A 19,602-nucleotide genomic window follows, 5' to 3' on the forward strand; every position below is an offset into this window, starting at 1 on the left:
CTATTCTCCATGCATTAGCCAGAAGACACAAACTGATGCTTAAGACCTTGCAATAGCTCCCCATTTTTAGACTAAAAACACATTCTGTACATGACCTACAAGGCCCTGCATGATCCAGCCCCTGCCTATCAGCTTAATCTTGTCAGTAACTGTCAATCACTGGGCAGTTAATACTGTTTGCTGAATTGAATTGAAATGAACCACACACCTCACTCTCTGTGTGTTCTAACCATTCTGGCCTTTCAGTTCCTCTAACCTGTCATACCTGATTCCTCTGTACCTGTTGTTTCCTGACTTGCAGTTCTTTCCCCCTTTACCCACCTCATTTCTACTCATTCTTGAGTACTTAGTTCAAATACTTTCCTCAAATAACTGATCCCAGACTCCAGCTCCCATAAATGCTCTACTTTTGGCTTGTAGCACTTGTACACTTGGTAATTATAAACCCCATGAGGTCAGAGTCCTTGTCTGTATTGCTCACCATTGTATCCTTATCACCATGCCTGGCACATAAAAGTGCTTGATAAATATTTGTTGAATGAGTATCTTTCAGTCTCTTCCTAGCTCAATCAACTATTTATATAATAAGAGGAAGGCTTTTAATCAAAAGGAACAGCAATGAATCTGCATTTGACATTTTGCCAATGATTTTGAAGTTTTTTTCATTCAAAATTTCACTTTTTGTATCTTCCTCCCTTAATGAGATAAGTCAACACCCAAAAACCTCTGTCTGCAGCAAATTATTCAGATTTTATTATGTGGGAGGCTGGGAAATGTTATCTTTAATCTTACTAGTCATTTACCCAGTTAAAAGTGGGAGGTTCTGGGGCTTCCCTGGTGGCTCAGTGGTGAAGAATCTGCCTGCCAATGCAGGGGATACGAGTTTGACCCCTGGCCTGGGAATATGCCACATGCCACAGGACAGCTAAGCCTGCATGCCACAACTACTGAAGCCTGGGCACCTAGAGCCCATGCGCCACAAGAGAAATCACTGCAACGAGAGGCCTGTGTACCGCAACTAGAGAGTAGCTCCGGCTCACCGCGACTAGAGAAGACCTGAGTGCAGCAACAAAGACCCAGTGCAGCCATAAAAATACATAAATAAATAAAGCTTTTTTTTTTTAACTTTAAAATTCTGTTACTAAGAAGGAAAAGAATGGCTACTGGGAGGTACTGCCAATCCACTTTCCATACTAACCAAGAGTGATTCTTGTAAAATAGAAATGTAACCATGGCACTCATCTACTTAAAGCCTTCCATGACCTTCAGACTCCTCCTCACAACTGAAGCTTCCTCTGATGGGCTCTGGCCTCATCTTCAGCCAGCTTTTGACTCTCTTATCCTTTGTTATAAAAGAATCAATTTACTTGTAGTGTTCAGACACATCCTGCTAACTCTGGACTCTTTGTTTTCCTGGGTATGCCCCACATTCTTCCATATATTTATAATAATTCTCAAATACTTGAGTGACTGCTTTTACCAACATTGTTAAGCTCTGAAGATACAGAGGTGAATGAGAAAGATGCAGTCGTTTTCTTGGAACTTAATGTGGATATGGTGAAGGTCAATATAGAACAAGTAATCACAACTGTGACGAAGAAGAAATATGCATTGCAGTGAGAACAGACAGTAGTACTAACTTAACTGTGTGTGGGGTGAAGAACTTCCCTGGGAAAGTGATTCGGAAGCTGAGACTTGAAAGATAAATCAGAACTAACCAGGCAATAGACAGGGGCAAGTGCTGCCCTCTTTTCCACCTTTCCTTTCCTGTGTAGATGCCACCTTTTACTAATTACCCTATTTAAAATTGCAACCCATCCTCTCCTTATATGGCCTTTACTGAACCTTTTTATGTCTCATTCACCATTATGTCCACAGAAGTTGGTAGAGTGCCATAAACAACAACAAAAATACATAGTTTGCACAAATCAGTTATATCACATGCTTATTATCTACTGGGCTCTAATGTAAGCATTTTATATAACAACTCATTTAATTCTCACAACAACACTGTAAAGTAAGTACTATTATTATCTTCATTTTACACACAGAAAAATGAAACTGCAGAAAAATATCTCACAACTAATAATTGGAGTCAAGTTTTCAGTCCAGTCTGACTTCCAGAGTCTGACCTCTTTTTCACTAATGAAGATTGCTGTACATTTATGCATTTGTTCCACAGATATTTTCTGGTCACCTACTCATGGTGCCTAGTGCTAGAGAGAGCAGAGAGCACTCACAATCTGTCACCATGGAGCTTAGACTTCTAGTCAGGGGAAACAGACAATAAGCAATTAAGTATGTACTGATATGAGATGGTAATAAGTGCTATGGAGAAAATTAATGCAGAGTAAGAAGGACAAGGATGATGGGGATACTATTGCTATTTTATGCTAGGTTGTCAGAGAAGAACTCACTAATGAGGTCTCTTGAAGCCAAAACTCGAAATGAGGGAGCAAGCCTTGGGGACATCTGGAAGAAGAGTGTTCACTGTGCTATAGCCTCTAGTTGTCCCCAGCATCCATTGTCCCCTTCTTCCTTTACTAATTGAACCCCTGACTTTAACCCAGATAGATGGCTGCTGAAAATAAAGATCAAATTCTGTAGCTTTTCTTGCAGTTAGATGTGTCTGTGTGATGAATGATGTGTGCGTTGCTAGACTGTGCTCTTAAGGGTAAGGGCATGCCATCTGCACTTTCCCCCATCTCACTACTTGGGATGGGGCTCAACACACATGCTGGTGAACTCTCTTGGACTTTGAAGACAAGGAACACTTCCTTGAGCAAGGCAGAACAACTCAAAAGCTGCCATTTAAGCCCTGGAGTACTTATACTTGGACAGTTCTATAAGAGTAAAAATAAACTTCTATCCTGTTTAAGCCCTTGTATTTAGGGGGTCTTTTTGTTATTACAGCATGGTGCCCAAGATTTCCCACCCAGCTGTGTACACACCATGTATAAGCCCCAGGACCGAATATGACAGGTTTTGCTTCTCTGATTAGGTTGTATTATATGACATACTTGACTGTAAGAAAAGGAGATTATCTGGATAGGCCAGGCCTAACCACATTTTAAAAGCAGGGAGTTTTTGGGACTTCTCTGGTGGTTCAGTGACTAAGACCATGCTCTCAATGCAAGGGGCCCAGGTTTGATCCCTGGTCAGGGAACCAGACCCCACATGCTACAACAAAGACCTGGCACAGCCAAATAAATATATAAAAGGCAGGCAGAAGAGAATGTCAGAGAGATTTGAAACATGAGAGGGGTTTAAGGCACTGTGCCTGATTTGAAGATGAAGATACCATATGGCAAGAAAAACCGGTGCCTCTTGAATGGAGCGGAGACTGGCCCCTGATGCCCAGGAGGAATCAGGGACCCCATCCCATAACCACAAGAAACTGAAAAGTGCCAACAACAAGAATGAGCTTGGGGACTTCCCTGGCCATCCAATGGTTAAGACTCTGCACTTCCACACACACACATGCACAAAAAAACCAGAATGTGCTTGGAGGAGGATTTTCCCCCAGAGCCTCCAGACAAGAACTCAGTCCAACCAACAGCTAGATTTCAGGCTTATGATATCCTGAGCAGAGAACCCAGTCAAGCCATGATAAGGGCACTGACATACAGAACTGTGAGATACTAAATGGGTGTTATTTTCAAGCTGCTTAGTTTGTGGCAGTTGGTTACACAGCACAGAAAACTTGTCTGTCTCTTAAATGATCGGTAGGCAGAGATGCACTGTACTAAGGCTCTGGGGTGGGAGCATGCTGGGTGTGATTCTGTGAATGGGGAGAGAAGGACAGAGTTCACAGAGGTAGTAGTCAGCTGAGCAGTAGCAACTTGTAGGCCTTGTAGGACTTCCTCAGGGAATGAGATGATACAACATTAGTGAGTTTGAGCAGAGTAGTGATACGATCTGCCTGTATTTGAAAAAGGCCACAGGCTTGTCTAAAAAGTGCAGATTGTATGGGCAAGGGTGGAAGCCAAGAGATGAGTTAGAAGGTGATGGAATAATCCAGTTGAGAGGTGATAGTGGCCTAGACCAAGGTTTAGCTCTTTGGTGGTGTTCAGTCACTCAGCCATGTCTGACTCTTTGGGACTCCACGGACTGCAGCACACCGGGCTTCCCTTTCCTTCACCATCTTAGTGACTTAGTGGGTTTAGCTCTTAGTGATGAGAAATACTTGGATTTTGGACATATTTTGAAATTACAGTTTCAGAGAATTTTTGCTGAATGATTAGACATGGGATGTGTGAAGGGGTGGGGGTGGGGAACTATCAAGGGGACATTTCATGCAAAGATGGGCACAATAAAGGACAGAAACAGTATGGACCTAACAGAAGCAGAAGATATTAAGAAGAGGTAGCAAGAATACACAGAAGAACTATACAAAAAAGATCTTCATGACCCAGATAACCACAATGGTATGATCACTCACCTAGAGCCAGACATCCTGGAATTCAAAGTCAAGTAAGCCTTAGGAAGCATCACTACAAACAAAGCTAGTGGAGGTGATGGAATCCAGCTGAGCTATTTCAAGTCTTAAAAGATGATGCTGTTAAAGTGCTGCACTCAATATGCCAGCAAATTTGGAAAACTCAGCAGTAGCCACAGGACTGGAAAAGATCAGTTTTCATTCCAATCCCAAAGAAAGGCAATGCCAAAGAATGTTCAAGTTCAGTTCAGTTCAGTCACTCAGTCGTGTCCGACCCCATGAATCGCAGCATGCCAGGTCTCCCTGTCCATCACCAACTCCTGGAGTTCACTCAGACTCACGTCCATCGAGTGAGTGATGCCATCCAGCCATCTCATCCTCTGTCATCCCCTTCTCCTCCTGCCCCCAATCCCTCCCAGCATCACGGTCTTTTCCAGTGAGTCAACTCTTCCCATGAGGTGGCCAAAGTACTGGAGTTTCAGCTTTAGCATCATTCCTTCCAAAGAAATCCCAGGGCTGATCTCCTTCAGAATGGACTGGTTGGATCTCCTTGCAGTCCAAGGGACTCTCAAGAGTCTTCTCCAACACCACAGTTCAAAAGCATCAATTCTTTGGCGCTCAGCCCTCTTCACAGTCCAACTCTCACATCCATACATGACCACAGGAAAAACCATAGCCTTGACTAGACGGACCTTTGTTGGCAAAGTAATGTCTCTGCTTTTGAATATGCTATCTAGATTGGTCATAACTTTCCTTCCAAGGAGTAAGTGTCTTTTAATTTCATGGCTGCGGTCACCATCTGCAGTGATTTTGGAGCCCCCAAAATAAAGTCTGACACTGTTTCCACTGTTTCCCCATCTATTTCCCATGAAGTGATGGGACCGGATGCCATGATCTTAGTTTTCTGAATGTTGAGCTTTAAGCCAACTTTTTCACTCTCCACTTTCACTTTCATCAAGAGGCTTTTGATTTCCTCTTCACTTTCTGCCATAAGGGTGGTGTCATCTGCATATCTGAGGTTATTGATATTTCTCCTGGCAATCTTGATTCCAGCTTGTGTTTCTTCCAGTCTAGCGTTTCTCATGATGTACTCTGCATATAAGTTCTACCGCACAATTGCACTCATCTCACGCGCTAGTAAAGTAATGCTGAAAATTCTCCAAGTTAAGCCTCACTTGGATCAAGGAGTTTGTCTTACTTGGAATTTTTGTTAAGGGTGTGGTAGTCTAGATGGATACATGCAAGTGCGTATTGGGTGGGGTGGGGTGTCCCAAAACACCCCTGTTGTAAGTGCCCATAGCAATTTACAGGCTCAGTAATAGATAACAAGCATATGGACTACACCTGCCCATGATACCCTCAGGATTGCTACTTTCCCTAATCTCCCAGGTTCAGTACCTGAACTGAGAACTTCCAGATGTTCAAGCTGGATCTAGAAAACACAGAGGAACAGAGATCACATTGCCAGCATCTATTGGATCATAGAAAAAGCAAGACAGTTTCAGAAAAACATCTAATTCTGCTTTATTGACTGTGCCAAAACCTTTGACTGTGGATCACAACAAACTTCAAGAGATGGGAATACCAGACCACCTTACTTGCCTCCTGAGAAATCTGTATTCAGGTCAAGTAGCAATAGTTAGAACTGGACATGGAACAACAGACTGGTTCCAAATTGGGAAAGGAGTATGTCAAGGCTGTATACTGCCACCCTGTTTATTTAACTTATGCATAGAGAAAATCATGCAAAATGCCGGGCTGGATGAAGCACTAGCTGGAATCAAGATTGCCGGGAGAAATATCAATAACCTCAGATACGCAGATGACACCACCCTTATGAAAGGAAGTGAAGAGCCTCTTGATGAAAGTGAAAGAGAAGAATGAAAAAGCTGGCTTAAAACTCAATGTTCAAAAAACGAAGATCATGATATCTGGTCCCATTCCTTCATGGCAAATAGTTGGGCAAACAGTGACAGAGTTTATTTTCTTGGGCTCCCAAATTACTGCTGATGGTGACTACAGCCAAGAAATTAAGACGCTTGCTCCTTGGAAGAAAAGCTATGGCCAACCTAGGCAGCATATTAAAAAGCAGAGACAGTACCTTGCTGACAAAGTCTGTCTAGTCAAAGCTTTGGTTTTTCCAGTAGTCATGTAAGGGATGTGAGAGTTGGACCATAAAGAAGGCTATGCGCTGAAGAATTGATGCTTTCGAAATGTGTTGGAGACACATTTGTTGGGACTCTTCAGAGTCCCTTGGACTGCAAGGAGATCAAACCAGTCAATCCTAAGGGAAATCAGCCCTGAATATTCATTGGAAGGACTGATGCTGAAGCTGAAACTCCAATACTTTGGCTACCTGATGTGAAGAACTGACTCATTGGAAAAGACTCTGATGCTGGGAAAGATTGAAGGCAGGAGTAGGGGATGACAGAGGATGAGATGGTTGGATGGCATCACTAACTCGATAGACATGAGTTAGAGCAAGCTCCGGGAGTTGGTGATGGACAGGGAGGGCTAGTGTGCTGCAGTCCATGGGGTTGCAGAGAGTCAGACACAACTGTACACCAGAACTGACTGAACCTTTGACCCAGGCAACTGGAAAAACGGACTCGCTATTTACTGAGATGTGGAAGAAAACGAAAGAAACAGGCTTATTTGGGGGAGGAGGCAGTTAGGACTCAGGTTTGGGACCTTTTAAGTTTTTAAGTTTGGGATTCTTATCAGATATCCAAAGTGGAGGTGGGACTCTGTCACATGCTGAATTTCTATTTATTTTAATCATTCAGGCGTTTTCCCCTGCCCTCCCACTACCCCAAAACCCCCAGATTTTGAGCTCCCCTGTGATCAAGGGGTTTGTCTTACTTGGATTTTTTGCTAGGTGTGGTGGTCTAGGTGGGGTGGTTTGGGGTGTCCCAATGACCCCTGTTGTGGGTGCCCGTAGCAACTTACAGGCTCAGTAATAGATAAACAGGCAATATGGACTACACCCGCTCGCGACGCCAGCAGGATTGCTACTTTCCCAAATCAAACAAGTCGTTCTTTTCCAAACCCAACCAGCCGGACTGCCTATTCCCAAGGCCTGCGGGTAGAGGGCAGAGGGCAGGTTTGGCCTGGGCCCGCCCCCTCCCCCAGGGCCCCGCCCCTTCCTGGCCTCGCATGGGCTCTCACGGGAGGCTCGGGCCTCAGGCGACGTGCTAACTGTTCTAACAGTTGGGAGGGATGGGGCCGCGGGTGAGTCCGCTGCTGGGGATCCCTTCCTTTCTCAGCACTGCTCCCAGACACACAGACACACACACATTCTCACCACTGACCCCCACCCGGCCCGGAGTGTCCCGTTCTCCCACACCCCCTCCCTTCCTCTCCTCTTTCACCTCCTCTTCTTCCTCCCGCACCCAGCCCAGCCGTCTCCACTCTTCCCCCGCCCCCGCCTCTATCCCGCCTAGTAGTCCTTTGTACCCTCTCCTCTGCCTTCTGTCCTCAACACGTTCTCTTAGTCCACTGGAGGGCAGACGGGACCGGGCTTTGCTGCCTGTCCGTGACGACCTGTTCTCCTTCAGGAGATCGCCAGGCTCCAGTCCCAGTGACTGTTCCCTGCTATTCTGAGGTCCTCTGAGTGAGCCCTTTTAGGTGCGTGAGCCACTTTGCCTCTACCAGTGATCATACGTGTGCGTGCCAGTCTCTGTGTGGGGGTGGCTGTGAATAGAGCGAGCCTGAGCCCAAGTCTAAGTTCATCCGTTTCTCCTACAGGCACTTCCCCATGAAACCTCACCAGCACATCCCGCTCTCTTCCCTTCCCTTGCCTTCTGTGCCCCATAGCCCAGGTGAGGGGATGGTGTCGGGGGCAGTGGAAAGGGACTCCTGGTCAGGGAGGGGCCTGCCTCCATCCTGGACCTGCTTTTCACCGGTCTTAAGGGGAAGCTGTGGGGTTGGTTGAGGGTCTCAGGAAACTGCAGCTCTATCCATCTCACTGTCCTAAGTCCCTCCCTTCCCCGTTCTCCCAATCCCCTTGACACTGCCCAAAGCCTAAGCCCCCTTCTCTTGCCTCTCTTGCGCTGCACAAACCAGGTGAGATCCATCAACCAGGAGCCTGGAACTGGCAGTTGGATCCCGAGCAATGGGCAGGAGCAGTTCGACGGCAGTTGAATGCCTGGCTCCTCTTGGTCTCAGATGAAGAGGCATCATCTAAAGCCCTTGAATCTCGGTGCTCCGTAGGTGTCCTGGACAGAGCAGAGCAGCGCCAAGCCTGTCAGAGAAAAAAGAGGCAGTCCCTGAAGGCAGTGACTCGGTCTGAGCGGCCCACAGTGCTGGAGCTCCTGGTAGCTGAGCTCCAAACCCTGTTTTCGAAAGTGCTACAGGATGGCAGCCCTGCGGCATGGAGCTACCTGCACGCTGTGCTGGGTCTGCTGCCCCCATATCGAGTGCTGCTGGTCGGCCGCCTCGACTTGCTGCCTTTCCTAGAGCGGCTATACCGCTGGGCACCCTGGGTTCAGGCCCAGCTCCACTTGGATCTGCTGGATGCCATAGACCAGGCCTTTCCCCGAGATACCTCATTGTTAGAGGGCACCTCCCATGTTGACTGCTATCCCCGGAAGAAGAGGTTCCATCATGGGACCCCATGCCCAGCATGCCCTTTTGTGCAGGCCCAGTGGGAAGGGCAGCAAGTCGAGGACGATTTGGCCACATGGCTGCGACCACTGACCCTGCCCGAGCTACAGCACAGCCTGGGTATTGTCGGTGCAGAAGTGGCCATGGAAGAGACCCAGTGGCTAGATGGCCTCAGGCTTCTGCCCTTGGCACTGGCGACTGACATCCCAGTACAGTATGAAAGCAGGGACACTGACAACGCAGAGGAGGAGCCTGTTGGAAGAACAGAGACTAAGTAAGTGAGGAACCTAGTCCAGGGCTTTGAGCCAAGGAAAGAAAAAAACCTCTTCCTTTCTGTCTGGTAATAATCCCAGTGGTCTCAGTGTTAATCCCCTTAGGAAAATGCAGAAATTAATGAAAATCACAAGGCAACCTCGAGGAAGCCAAAGCTTCAGAAAACAGCCTGAGTTTCCAAGAGTTTCTAGAGTTCTTTCTCATGTAGTGCTTAGTTGTTTTTCTCACTTGTTCCATAATCCCTGAATCTTGCCCCTAGGCCTACCTACTGCAGGATACTCAGTCTGGATCTCTCCTTCCAGATGCTCCTAGGTGAATGCCTGTCTGGGGGCCCCTCCCACTCGTCTATGTGGGAGGGGGCCCCCTCCCACATCTTGGAGATCCCATGTCTTGGAGCTAAACCAGCTCCAAGGCAGACTAGAGTTGGATGCACTGCCAGCTAGGACTTTTCATTCTGATCCTTCCAGAGTCTTCTTGCCCTACGAGTGAGGGACTCTTGGCCCTTGGAGTGATGATTTTCTCCCCAGTGTGGCTCTTAAACTGCTCTCTTAGGATTTCAGAATGCCTACAGAGACACCCTCTTCTCAGAGTTCTCTAACTCTAGTCTTGGAATTTCTCCCTGTCCCCTGGCCAGCTTCTCTGTGACACATTCTAGAAACTCAAGCTGTTTTCTGTTTCATATTCTCTAGGACTGGCTTGCAGGCATTCATACATTCACTGTCTGGGAAGAAGGCTAGTTTTACCTTCAATCAACCTTGGCGTTCTCAATTTTAGCTCTGTTTATGGCTGGGTCAGACTTCCCTGGTGGCTTAGATGGTAAAGCATCTGTCTACAATGCGGGAGACTGGGGTTAGATCCCTGGGTTGGGAAGATCCCCTGGAAAAGGAAACGGCAATACACTCCAAGACTATTGCCTGGAAAATCCCATAGACAGAGGAGCCTGGTAGGCTACAGTCCATGGGGTCGCAAAGAGTTGGACACGACTGAGCAACTTCACGATATCACTATATATGGCTGGGTCAAGTTTTTCCTGAAGCCTTAGAACCTTAACAGTGGGCAGATAGGCAGGCTCTTGGGGTCCTGATGGAAGGTGGCCAGTGCTTTCATTGTGTATGCCTTCAATTGCCCCACCAGATGCTTTTTTTTTTTAATGATCTGCCCTGTGCCCTGAGTATAAGTCTCCTTTCCTAGAGGAGCAATCTAGATTGAGTGAGAATGGGCTGAGATGCTGGCAAGAAGTCAAGTTCTTGGTCCTCTTTTTGGAGCTGGCAGTAAACCTCTGAGGCCTAGTTAATGTGGCTTAATTTCACCATATTCCTCAGGACTGGCCTCCCAGGCATTCATACGTTCAAGAAGTATTATTGGATAAACAATATATATCAGGAACTGCTAGATGCTGAGGATAAGAGAGATTCAATCTCTTCCCTTGGGTTTTGCTGCTGCTGCTGCTGCTGCTAAGTGGCTTCAGTTGTGTCTGACTCTGTGTGACCCACAGATGGCAACCCACCAGGTTCCTCTGTCCCTGGGATTCTCCAGGCAAGAGTACTGGAGTGGGTTGCTATTTCCTTCTCCACCCTGGGGTTTTACAGCTTAGTTAAGGGAGATAGATGTTAAACTGGTTGATTTAAGTAAAATAGCATTACAATTTGTGTTAAATGCTACAAAATCAAAGAACACTGCCTTTTCCCTGGCTCTTCCTCTAGGGGTATGTGTTTGTGTGTGTGCATACACATCAGAATTAGGAGAAAGCACATCAGAGGAGTTTGGGTTTAAATTTGGGTTAACAAAATACCCTGAAGGTCAGGAAGTGAATAAAGTGGAAAGTTTCAAAGAGGAGGGAGTAGTCAGTGTTAAACTCTATCAAGACAATTAAGAGAAATCTGAAAAAATATTCACTGGATTTAGCAACAAGGAAGAGGTTGGTGAGAGCAGTTTCAGTGTAGTTTCTTGATGAGGAAGGCAGACTGTAGTGCATTCAGAAGTGAATGGAAGGGGAAGAAGTGGAAATCATGTTTCATTCTTTCATGAAGCTTGGCTTGAAAGAGAGCGATTAGGACAGCAGATTGAAAGAACAGTGGTGTCTGAGTAGGACTTTCAAAAAATGGAGAAGTGTTTATAGCCCTCAAGACAGTCTTTGAGAAGCTGATGCTCAATAAATATTTGTAGAGCGAATGAATAAGTATAGGCTAACAATGGAAGAAGAGGAGATTAAAAATACATCATGAAGAGGGGAGATGGGATCCAGAGCACAAATGGAGGAATTAGTCTTGGAGAGAAGAAGGTCACTCCTTCCACTCAAATTTGGAGGCAAAAGTAGAATGGAAATATGTACAGATAAATGTGTGGGAAGGCAGCTGAACTTGAGGGAGTTATTTCATGGCTGAGAGCCTCAGTTTTTGCTGGGCAGGGACACAGGCAAGGAAGGGGACTGGAAGCTCAGCAGGGCTGGGTACGGGAGTGGGGAGGTGGAAGCCTGCAAGAGCAGTCAAGGAGACTGCAAGGGGTAGCTGCCTGAGGACTTGTACTAAGACATCAAGCAGAGCAAGCCCACAGATGAGACTGGACTCCAGGAGTCTATACAGGAGATGATATTTCTGTTCTGAGATCTTCTGAACCTGCTTAGTACAAGTAGGGCTTTAATTATCGAGGAAATGAAGCTTTAGTGCAGTTACACCATTAAGATGTCCTGATCTAATGTCAAAATCACAAACCCTGTTGTTGATGTGAACTTCATTTAATTTAATTAATTTATTCATTTTTGGCTGTTCTGGGTCTTCATTGCTGCCAATGGGATTTCTCTAGTTGTGGAAACCTGGGGCCACTCCCCGGTTGTAGTGCCAGGGCTTCTCGTTGAAGTGGCTTCTTTTGTTGCAGAGCACAGGCTCAGCAGTTGTGGTGCAAGGGCACAGCTGCTCTGCAGCATGTGGAATCTTCCAGGACCAAGGATTGAACCCGTGTCCCCTGCATTGGCAGGTGGATTCTCAAGCACTAGACCACCAGGGAAGTCCCGATGTGAACTTTAGGGATGGCACTGTAGCCCTGGGGTAACTTGTTCTGTTGATCTAGATTTGGGTTAATTAATGGCATGAATATACTTGGACTGATTAAGTCTAAACTGAATTATTCAGAGGGTTTTTGGTTTGTTTTATTTTTGTGCTCTGAGTTTACTCTAACCAAATTTGTTAGTCCGGGTAATTGACGTTTGGCTTCTCTAATAATTAATTTTAATTTAATTTTAATTAATTTTAATTTTATCAGCTGGAATGGTAGAAGGGTAGGAAGACTGATGGTATTGGTGCAGGCTTAAGGGTGCTGAAGGATGTATAGTTGGATCTCAGCTGGGAAGAGATGGATGTGAAGGTGGAGTTTGGGTGATGATGGAGAAAGAGCAAGAAAGAACCCCCAGGCATGGAGATCATGAAGAGTTGGAAAGCAGGTATAATGGGGACAAAGATAAGAGATCTAGAAGGCTAGGAACGTTGCCAGAGAGGAGATATCTAGGACTGTGGGCTTGCAAGGTGATGAGTTGGGACAGCAAAGTATTCCCATGACTTTTACTGAGTATTATGTAACACTGATGTCATAGTAATCACAATCAATCCAGAACGACTACTCATTTATCAGAAAGGGAAGGGTTCTTCACACACAGATCTGAATGACTGCAGCTGCCTGGGCTGTATTTGCTCAGCATGTAACCCTTTGGGTGTAGATGGTTGACAGGCTCTAACAAGGCCACATCAGGCCCTCTCAGGCACCTAATCTAGCTCCTTTGTTCACTGGCAGACAGCGGCCACCTGACCGCTTTGCTCTGCCTCTTCTTTCCTGACTTTGTATCATACAGGTCTCAGCCAGACTTGGAAGTTCCTGAGGAGAGGACCCTCCAAAAAAGAAGCCCTGGCTTCTTACCACAGATTTCCCTCCCAGGTAGCCAGATAATGGCCGTTATGAAGACAGAGAGATACCTGAAGAAGATCCACTTCCTTTATCTCAACGTGGCTCCCAGCCGTTACTTTACGTGAGAGCCCACGCCCAGACCCCTGACCTGCTCCTCCCATTCCCTGACTTCCCCCAACACTATCTTCCCCTCCTCCTCTCCAGACCAGCTACTTTCCCGTCTTTCCTCTCACCTCTCATTTCTTCTGTCTCCCGGGTTCCCTCTTTCTTCCCTTCTCCGCCTTCTCTCCACTCTTCACTTCCTCTTGCTCCCCTTTGCTCTCATGGCTTTTCGTGTTAGTCATTCTTTTCTACTTTTTGCTCTGTTTTCTTTATTTCATCCTGCAATGACAGAAACATTTGGTCATCACCTCAGAAGGGAAGTTGATGGTGAACTCTTCTAACTCCAGTGCAAGAATCAGGTGTTCATTTAAATCTTTGTGTTTCACAAGGCATCATTTTCCTTAGACTACTTTCCTTTAACTTTTACCTTTTGGTCCTCGTTTTATCTCTGTGCTATGAAAACAAGTCTTCTTCCATATGACTCGAGAGTCATTCATTCATTTTCTTCCATTAGATCAAAATCTTAGTATTTTTAAAACCCCTATTCAAGTCTCTTCTCTTCCCAGAAATATCAGTATTAATTACCATTAATCAAGCTTTTTTTTTTTTTTAATACCTGTGTCATTTAATCCCCACCTACCAGTTAGGTGCCATTATTATTCCATATATGAAATGAGTAGACTGATGCATAGACAGGTTATGTGACTTGTCCAAGACCACATAGTAAGTGGTAGAAACAAGACTGAAACCTGGCACTGTCTTAACTCAAAAGTCCATACTCTTAAGCAGTATCTGATATCTATTCCCAGGAATCTATATATCCTGCATACACTGACCTCTTTCTCCTGAACTTCAGTGGGACTAATGATCTGTACCATCCACTGATTTACTGATCAATTCATTTAACAAGAGCTCACTGAGAGCATTGTGCTTGTTATTAAGCAATTGTCTCTTGGCTCTAGTTCTGCTCTTCTCTCTCTGCTTTGTAATGCTGGGGCTGGGACTCTGTAAACTTCCTTTCTCTTTTTTCAGCTAGCTTCCTGTTAGGTTTGATTAACAGCGGGTGCTAGAAGGAGACCGGATAGCAGGATAAAAGGAGAAGGGACTTTGTCCTTCCTCTGCTTTCCTTTCATATCATTGCCCCAGAAATGGTCGTTCACTCTGCCAGCAGTAGGCACTTTCTGAAGCAGCCTCTTCCTGATCCTGGCACTGCAAGAGGGATCAACGCCAAACCAAGGGGTAGCGCCTTCCCATCAGAGTTCCGAATCATAGCTCTATAAGGCCCCTCCTCCGAACTCCTTATTTACTAGTAGCAGCCAGGTGGCATTCCTTAGAAATCCAAGTCCCTGTACTACAAGCCCCTCCTCCAAATCCATGGCTTCTGAGAACCCAAACCTCTTTCCTTTGTTCCTCTAATCTCAGGGCTGGCATCCATTTCCTGTAGTTATTGTCTCTGCTCTACCTTAGTTTTCCCTTTTTGCTTTTCAGGTGTCCTCTGACACCTTTTCTGAAACACATTTTCTTTATTGAGTTCACTTTGTTGAAATGCTGAATGCAATTTCTGTTTTCCTGACTGGACTGCGATATAGTACTTGGCATCATGAGTGGTCTCCGGAAACAATCCTCAAATATGGGTTTCTGATACTGGTTTGGTAATGTCCTTGGCCTTGGACAGTACTAGGCTTTTTGCTAATGGGAAATAGCAGGCTAGTAATCCATGGCCCGTGGTGACATCACAACTGACTGAATTGTCACTGTAGTTGAAGATGATGAACTACCTACTGACACCTAGTGGCTGCTACACTTGACTGTCCAGCTGTAGGGACAGTAATGGTAGCAATGTGGGGTGGGAGCCCTGTTGACAATGGTGGAGAGCCTATAGAAAGAAAATGACAAGCTTAGGGCTTTCAACTATCAGCTCAGTCATAATCAGAGAAGCAACATATTCAAAGATAATTAGGCACAGAGAGAAACAAGAAACCATGAGCAAGAGAACTAAAAAAGCAGTGAATAATTACAGGGCCCGCATCTGCCCAAAAAGGAACACAGTGAAGTGAGTTTTGCACTTGTTGCTGCTTTTCTCCAAACAGAGATTCCAGTAGAGAAATGGTGTGTCAGTTTTACTATATGCTCCGGAAAGATAGAGAAGAGGAGCTGACCTTTCATCAGACTCAGAAAAGTAAAGAGCAGAAGTGGGTTTAAAGCAGATTTGGTTTTAAAACAAAAGAGCTGGGGGCCCACACCAAGGAGGGAGGTGTTTTCTGGTTCAACCTGTGTTGTAACCAGAGTCCCCTCTGGAAGCCCAGGGGATTTAACTTGTGAGTTCTGTTAATGATTTTCACGTTTTATCTAGATACTTTGCCCAGTTTTTCTAGCCGTTCTCAAGGGGAGTGTTGGTCCACATTGCTAGTGCACCTTCAGTAAAAGTGGAAACTTGGCATTTTTTATTTCACTTTGAGGTTTTCTTTTAGTGTGTTTGCAGTTATCAAAATTTTCTTATATTTGTCCTAGATTGCCACACTTGCAAGGATCTCAGTTCCCAGGCCAGGGATTGAACCTGGGCCACAGCAGTGAAAGCCAGAAATCCTAATCTCTAGGCCACCAGGGAACCCCCTGTCCTAGATTTTGATTTATACTTAGGGAAGACTATATTCCTTCACTTCCTTAGGGTCTTTGCTCAGCTCTCCCTGACTCCTGCCCTGTGCAGGAAGAATAGCTTCCATTAAGAAGGCCACAGGGGAAGGAGTATCCCCTTGGGAAGTCAGGCCTCAGTTAGGATAGGTAGCTATCCTGTGGGATGCTGTGTAATCCAGCGGTTAAGAGAGAGGGGCTTCAGTCAGGTAGATTTGGTTTTTAAATCCTGGGCTTCCCTGGTGGCTCAGTGGTAAAGAGTCTGCCTGCCAATGCAGGAGATGCAGGTTCAATCCCTGGGTGGGGAAGATACCCTGGAGAAGGAAATAGCAAACCACTCCAGTAGTCTTGCCTGGGAAATCCCATTGACAGGGGAGCTTGATGGGCTACAGTCCATAGTGTCACAAAAGAGTTGGACATAACTTAGCAGCTAAACAACAAAAATTCTTAACTGCCTTGTGCAAACTTACGTCTTCTCTTTGTTCAGTTTTCTCATCTGTAATTTGGGGATAATAGTATACTTGAGAAGATCTAGTCACTTTGTCAAAAATGAAATAAAGTTTTTATATGGTTTGACTTACTGAGTTTATTCTGATATCCATGTATATGCCCTTGAGTCATTTGCTTAATAATATATGGGGGGAGTGATGGGAGAGAGAGAGAGAGAGAGAGGAGGGCAGTTTTACCTTTTAGGCATTATATGCATTGGACTTGGGACACACAGCTTTTTAAAGGCTAAAAAATATTTTTAGTGCTTAAAAATATTACTGACTCCAAGTTATGAAAAGAAAACCACAGGATAAAAATTAATAAATGCTTTATTAAATGTGCCCAAGCATGGAATTATGGCAACTAGTTTACCTCAACTAGATACAGCATATAATTTATATGTTATATACTTACATATAGAGTGCATTTAATGTGGGATATGGGAGCATTTTCCTGAAATAAGACAACTTACTAGGATTAAAAGATGGCTCTGGAGGAATTCATCTGGTTCACTAGATGGCAGTTTTCTTCTTTATTGGCCTGTGTCTAGTGTTCTAGTTACCCTTGCTTTCCCCCGGTCCTCAGTTACTCCAAACAGCCTTCCCTGATTATCTCTGCATGTTATTTCAGCGTGTAGGATATACATATTTTATCATTTCTAAGATGTACTTTTTTTTCACATTTCAACATTTCTGAAATTGTCATGCACCTTACAAATTGGTGGCATATCATATTGATAGCATTTTTTCTTTTAGTGTTTCATAAAAGAATGCTGCAGCTTACAATTGATAACATCTTAGATTTCATGGGATGTAAGTTCTCTGCGTCTGGAGATATGAACTTCTTGGAACTGGCTAGTAGCCTTTTTCTTTCTTCCCACCTGTTTTTGGCTTCCTTTTTCTTCTTAATATCACATCTTTCTGGCCTGAAGAAAATTCTGCTCTCTTTCCCCTCTTCCCACTGTCTTCCGCCTTCCTTTCTGCCTCCTGGTTTCCCCTTTCTGCCCTTCTTTTGTCCCTCCCTGGAGTCTGCACAAGTTCCCAAGGCCCCCACTGATCTGTGCTCTGGTTCAAAGGCCTTACAGCCTGATGGTGGTGCCAGCCAACAAGGTGAATCCCGAGCACTACATCTTCTCTCCCTTTGGGATCCTGCACATACATCCCGTGGAGGGCAGTGAGGCGATGACACTGGGTACCTGGCACCACCACTCTGTCCTCTGGCAACAGCTCCAGCTTATTCCATTCTTCAAGTATTGCCTCTTACGCAAGGCCTTAGCCAGGTGGGTGATGGTGGCTATGGGGTTTGGAAAGAGGCATCACAAAGAGCCACAGTACACTGTCACTTCCCTCTGGTTTGTAGCTGGAAGAAGGGTGTGAAGTTGCAGAGGCTGCACCAGCATCGGTCTTTCCTAGAGAAACACCTGCTCCTGGCTGTCCCCCACTTTGGAGCTGGGCTGCTCCATATCAGCAGGTGAGTCTTCAAGTCACAACTTCTATAGACTTTTAAAAAAGTATTTATTTATTTGGCTGTGCTGGGTCTTAGTTGATCTAGTTCCCTGACCAGGGGTTGAACCTAACCCCACTGCATTAGGATCACAGAGTTCTTAGCCGCTGGACCACCAGGGAAGTCCCTGCAGTGGACTTCTGAAAATTATTTTATAAGCAGTAATATACACGATCATTTTAGAAGATTTGGAAAATACAAAAAGAGCACAAATGAAAAACTCTTCAGTCTCACCATCTACAGATAACCATGACATTTTGTCACATATTCTTAGTCTTTTTCCCATCATATATACAAATGCAATCAGACTTTACATAATTGTTATGTAACCAGTTTTTTCCTCTGAAAAATATATTCTGAACATATCCATGTATTAATAAATTTCTGTATCAACTTTCTCCAGATTGTCCAGTTATTAAATATCAAATCTGAGGATGTAATGTAGGTATTTGAAACTCTGCTCTTACCATGGTATTACTTGAATTCTTTTTTTTTAAGAAAAAGTTTCTCCTGTTTTCAGTTCTTGCTTGCTTTGTCTGCACAACTCCTCAACCATTGCGGTTATCTTCTGTGATAGGAGTTGCAAGCTCAGATGCCTGCAGGGCCCAAGGAAGAGCTGTGAAAGAAGCACAGTGGGCTGCATTCAGGACATTAGGGAATATGGCACTGCAGTCAGCTTGGGGGTTGCACCTGAAGAGGACAGTCACTACTCAGTTCCAACTGATTCTTACCATTAGGAATATGGATCCAGCATGTCAGCCACATTATTTTTTCAGGATGACCTAGGAATCCACATTTTGTTGTAAAATCTCTTAATTTTATCTGGTTATCTTTTAATTTTCATTAAAACACCAAAAAGTTTTATTAAAACACTGTGCTGGCCAACTCTTAGTGGTACATACAAAAACCCTTTCATTCTGAATTCGGCCCATGTGCTACCAGTTCACAACCTCAGCTCTAGATTTTCTCCAGTCTAGCTTAATCATCATGGCATAATTGGATGCACAGATCCGAATTTAAGTCCTAAACACTAGCAAGAGACCTTGCTCTTTGAGCCCCAGTTTCCTGATCTGAAAACAAAAGATTTTTGCTACTCTGTTCAGTTCAGTTCAGTCGATCAGTCATGTCTGACTCTTTGCAACCCCATCAACTGCTGCACGCCAGGCCTCCCTGTCCATCACCAACTCCCAGAGTTCACTCAAACTCATGTCCATCGAGTCGGTGATGCCATCCAGCCATCTCATCCTCTGTCGTCCCATTTTCCTCCTGCCCCCAATCCCTCCCAGCATCGGAGTCTTTTCCAATGAGTCAACTCTTTGCATGAGGTGGCCAAAGTATTGGAGTTTCAGCTTTAGCATCAGTCCTTCCAATGAACACCCAGGACTGATCTCCTTTAGAATGGACTGGTTGGATCCCCTTGCAGTCCAAGGGACTCTCAAGAGTCTTCTCCAACACCACAGTTCAAAAGCATCAATTCTTCGGCGTTCAGTTTTCTTCACAGTCCAACTTTCACATCCATACATGACCACTGGAAAAACCATAGCTTTGACTAGACGGACCTTTGTTGGCAAAGTAATGTCTCTGCTTTTGAATATGCTATCTAGGTTGGTCATAACTTTCCTTCCAAGGAGTAAGTGTCTTTTAATTTCATGGCTGCAATCACCATC

The 19,602-nt window shown here is 45.0% G+C and overlaps 1 protein-coding gene across 1 annotated transcript in view; it reads left to right on the plus strand.

The window, feature by feature from the left end:
* Nucleotides 1-7,657: 7,657 nt before the first annotated feature.
* The window catches only part of DNHD1 (dynein heavy chain domain 1), a 62,295-nt gene continuing 50,350 nt past the window's right edge, over nt 7,658-19,602 (plus strand). The window contains exons 1-5 of the mRNA XM_044929024.2: nt 7,658-7,669; nt 8,461-9,317; nt 13,158-13,331; nt 17,508-17,711; nt 17,792-17,902. Of these exons, the coding sequence (XP_044784959.2) occupies nt 7,658-7,669; nt 8,461-9,317; nt 13,158-13,331; nt 17,508-17,711; nt 17,792-17,902 (1,358 nt within the window). The remainder of the gene's footprint in view (nt 7,670-8,460; nt 9,318-13,157; nt 13,332-17,507; nt 17,712-17,791; nt 17,903-19,602) is intronic.

This window comes from Bubalus bubalis, chromosome 16 (genome assembly GCF_019923935.1).
Source record: "Bubalus bubalis isolate 160015118507 breed Murrah chromosome 16, NDDB_SH_1, whole genome shotgun sequence".
Classification (NCBI taxonomy): domain Eukaryota; kingdom Metazoa; phylum Chordata; class Mammalia; order Artiodactyla; family Bovidae; genus Bubalus; species Bubalus bubalis.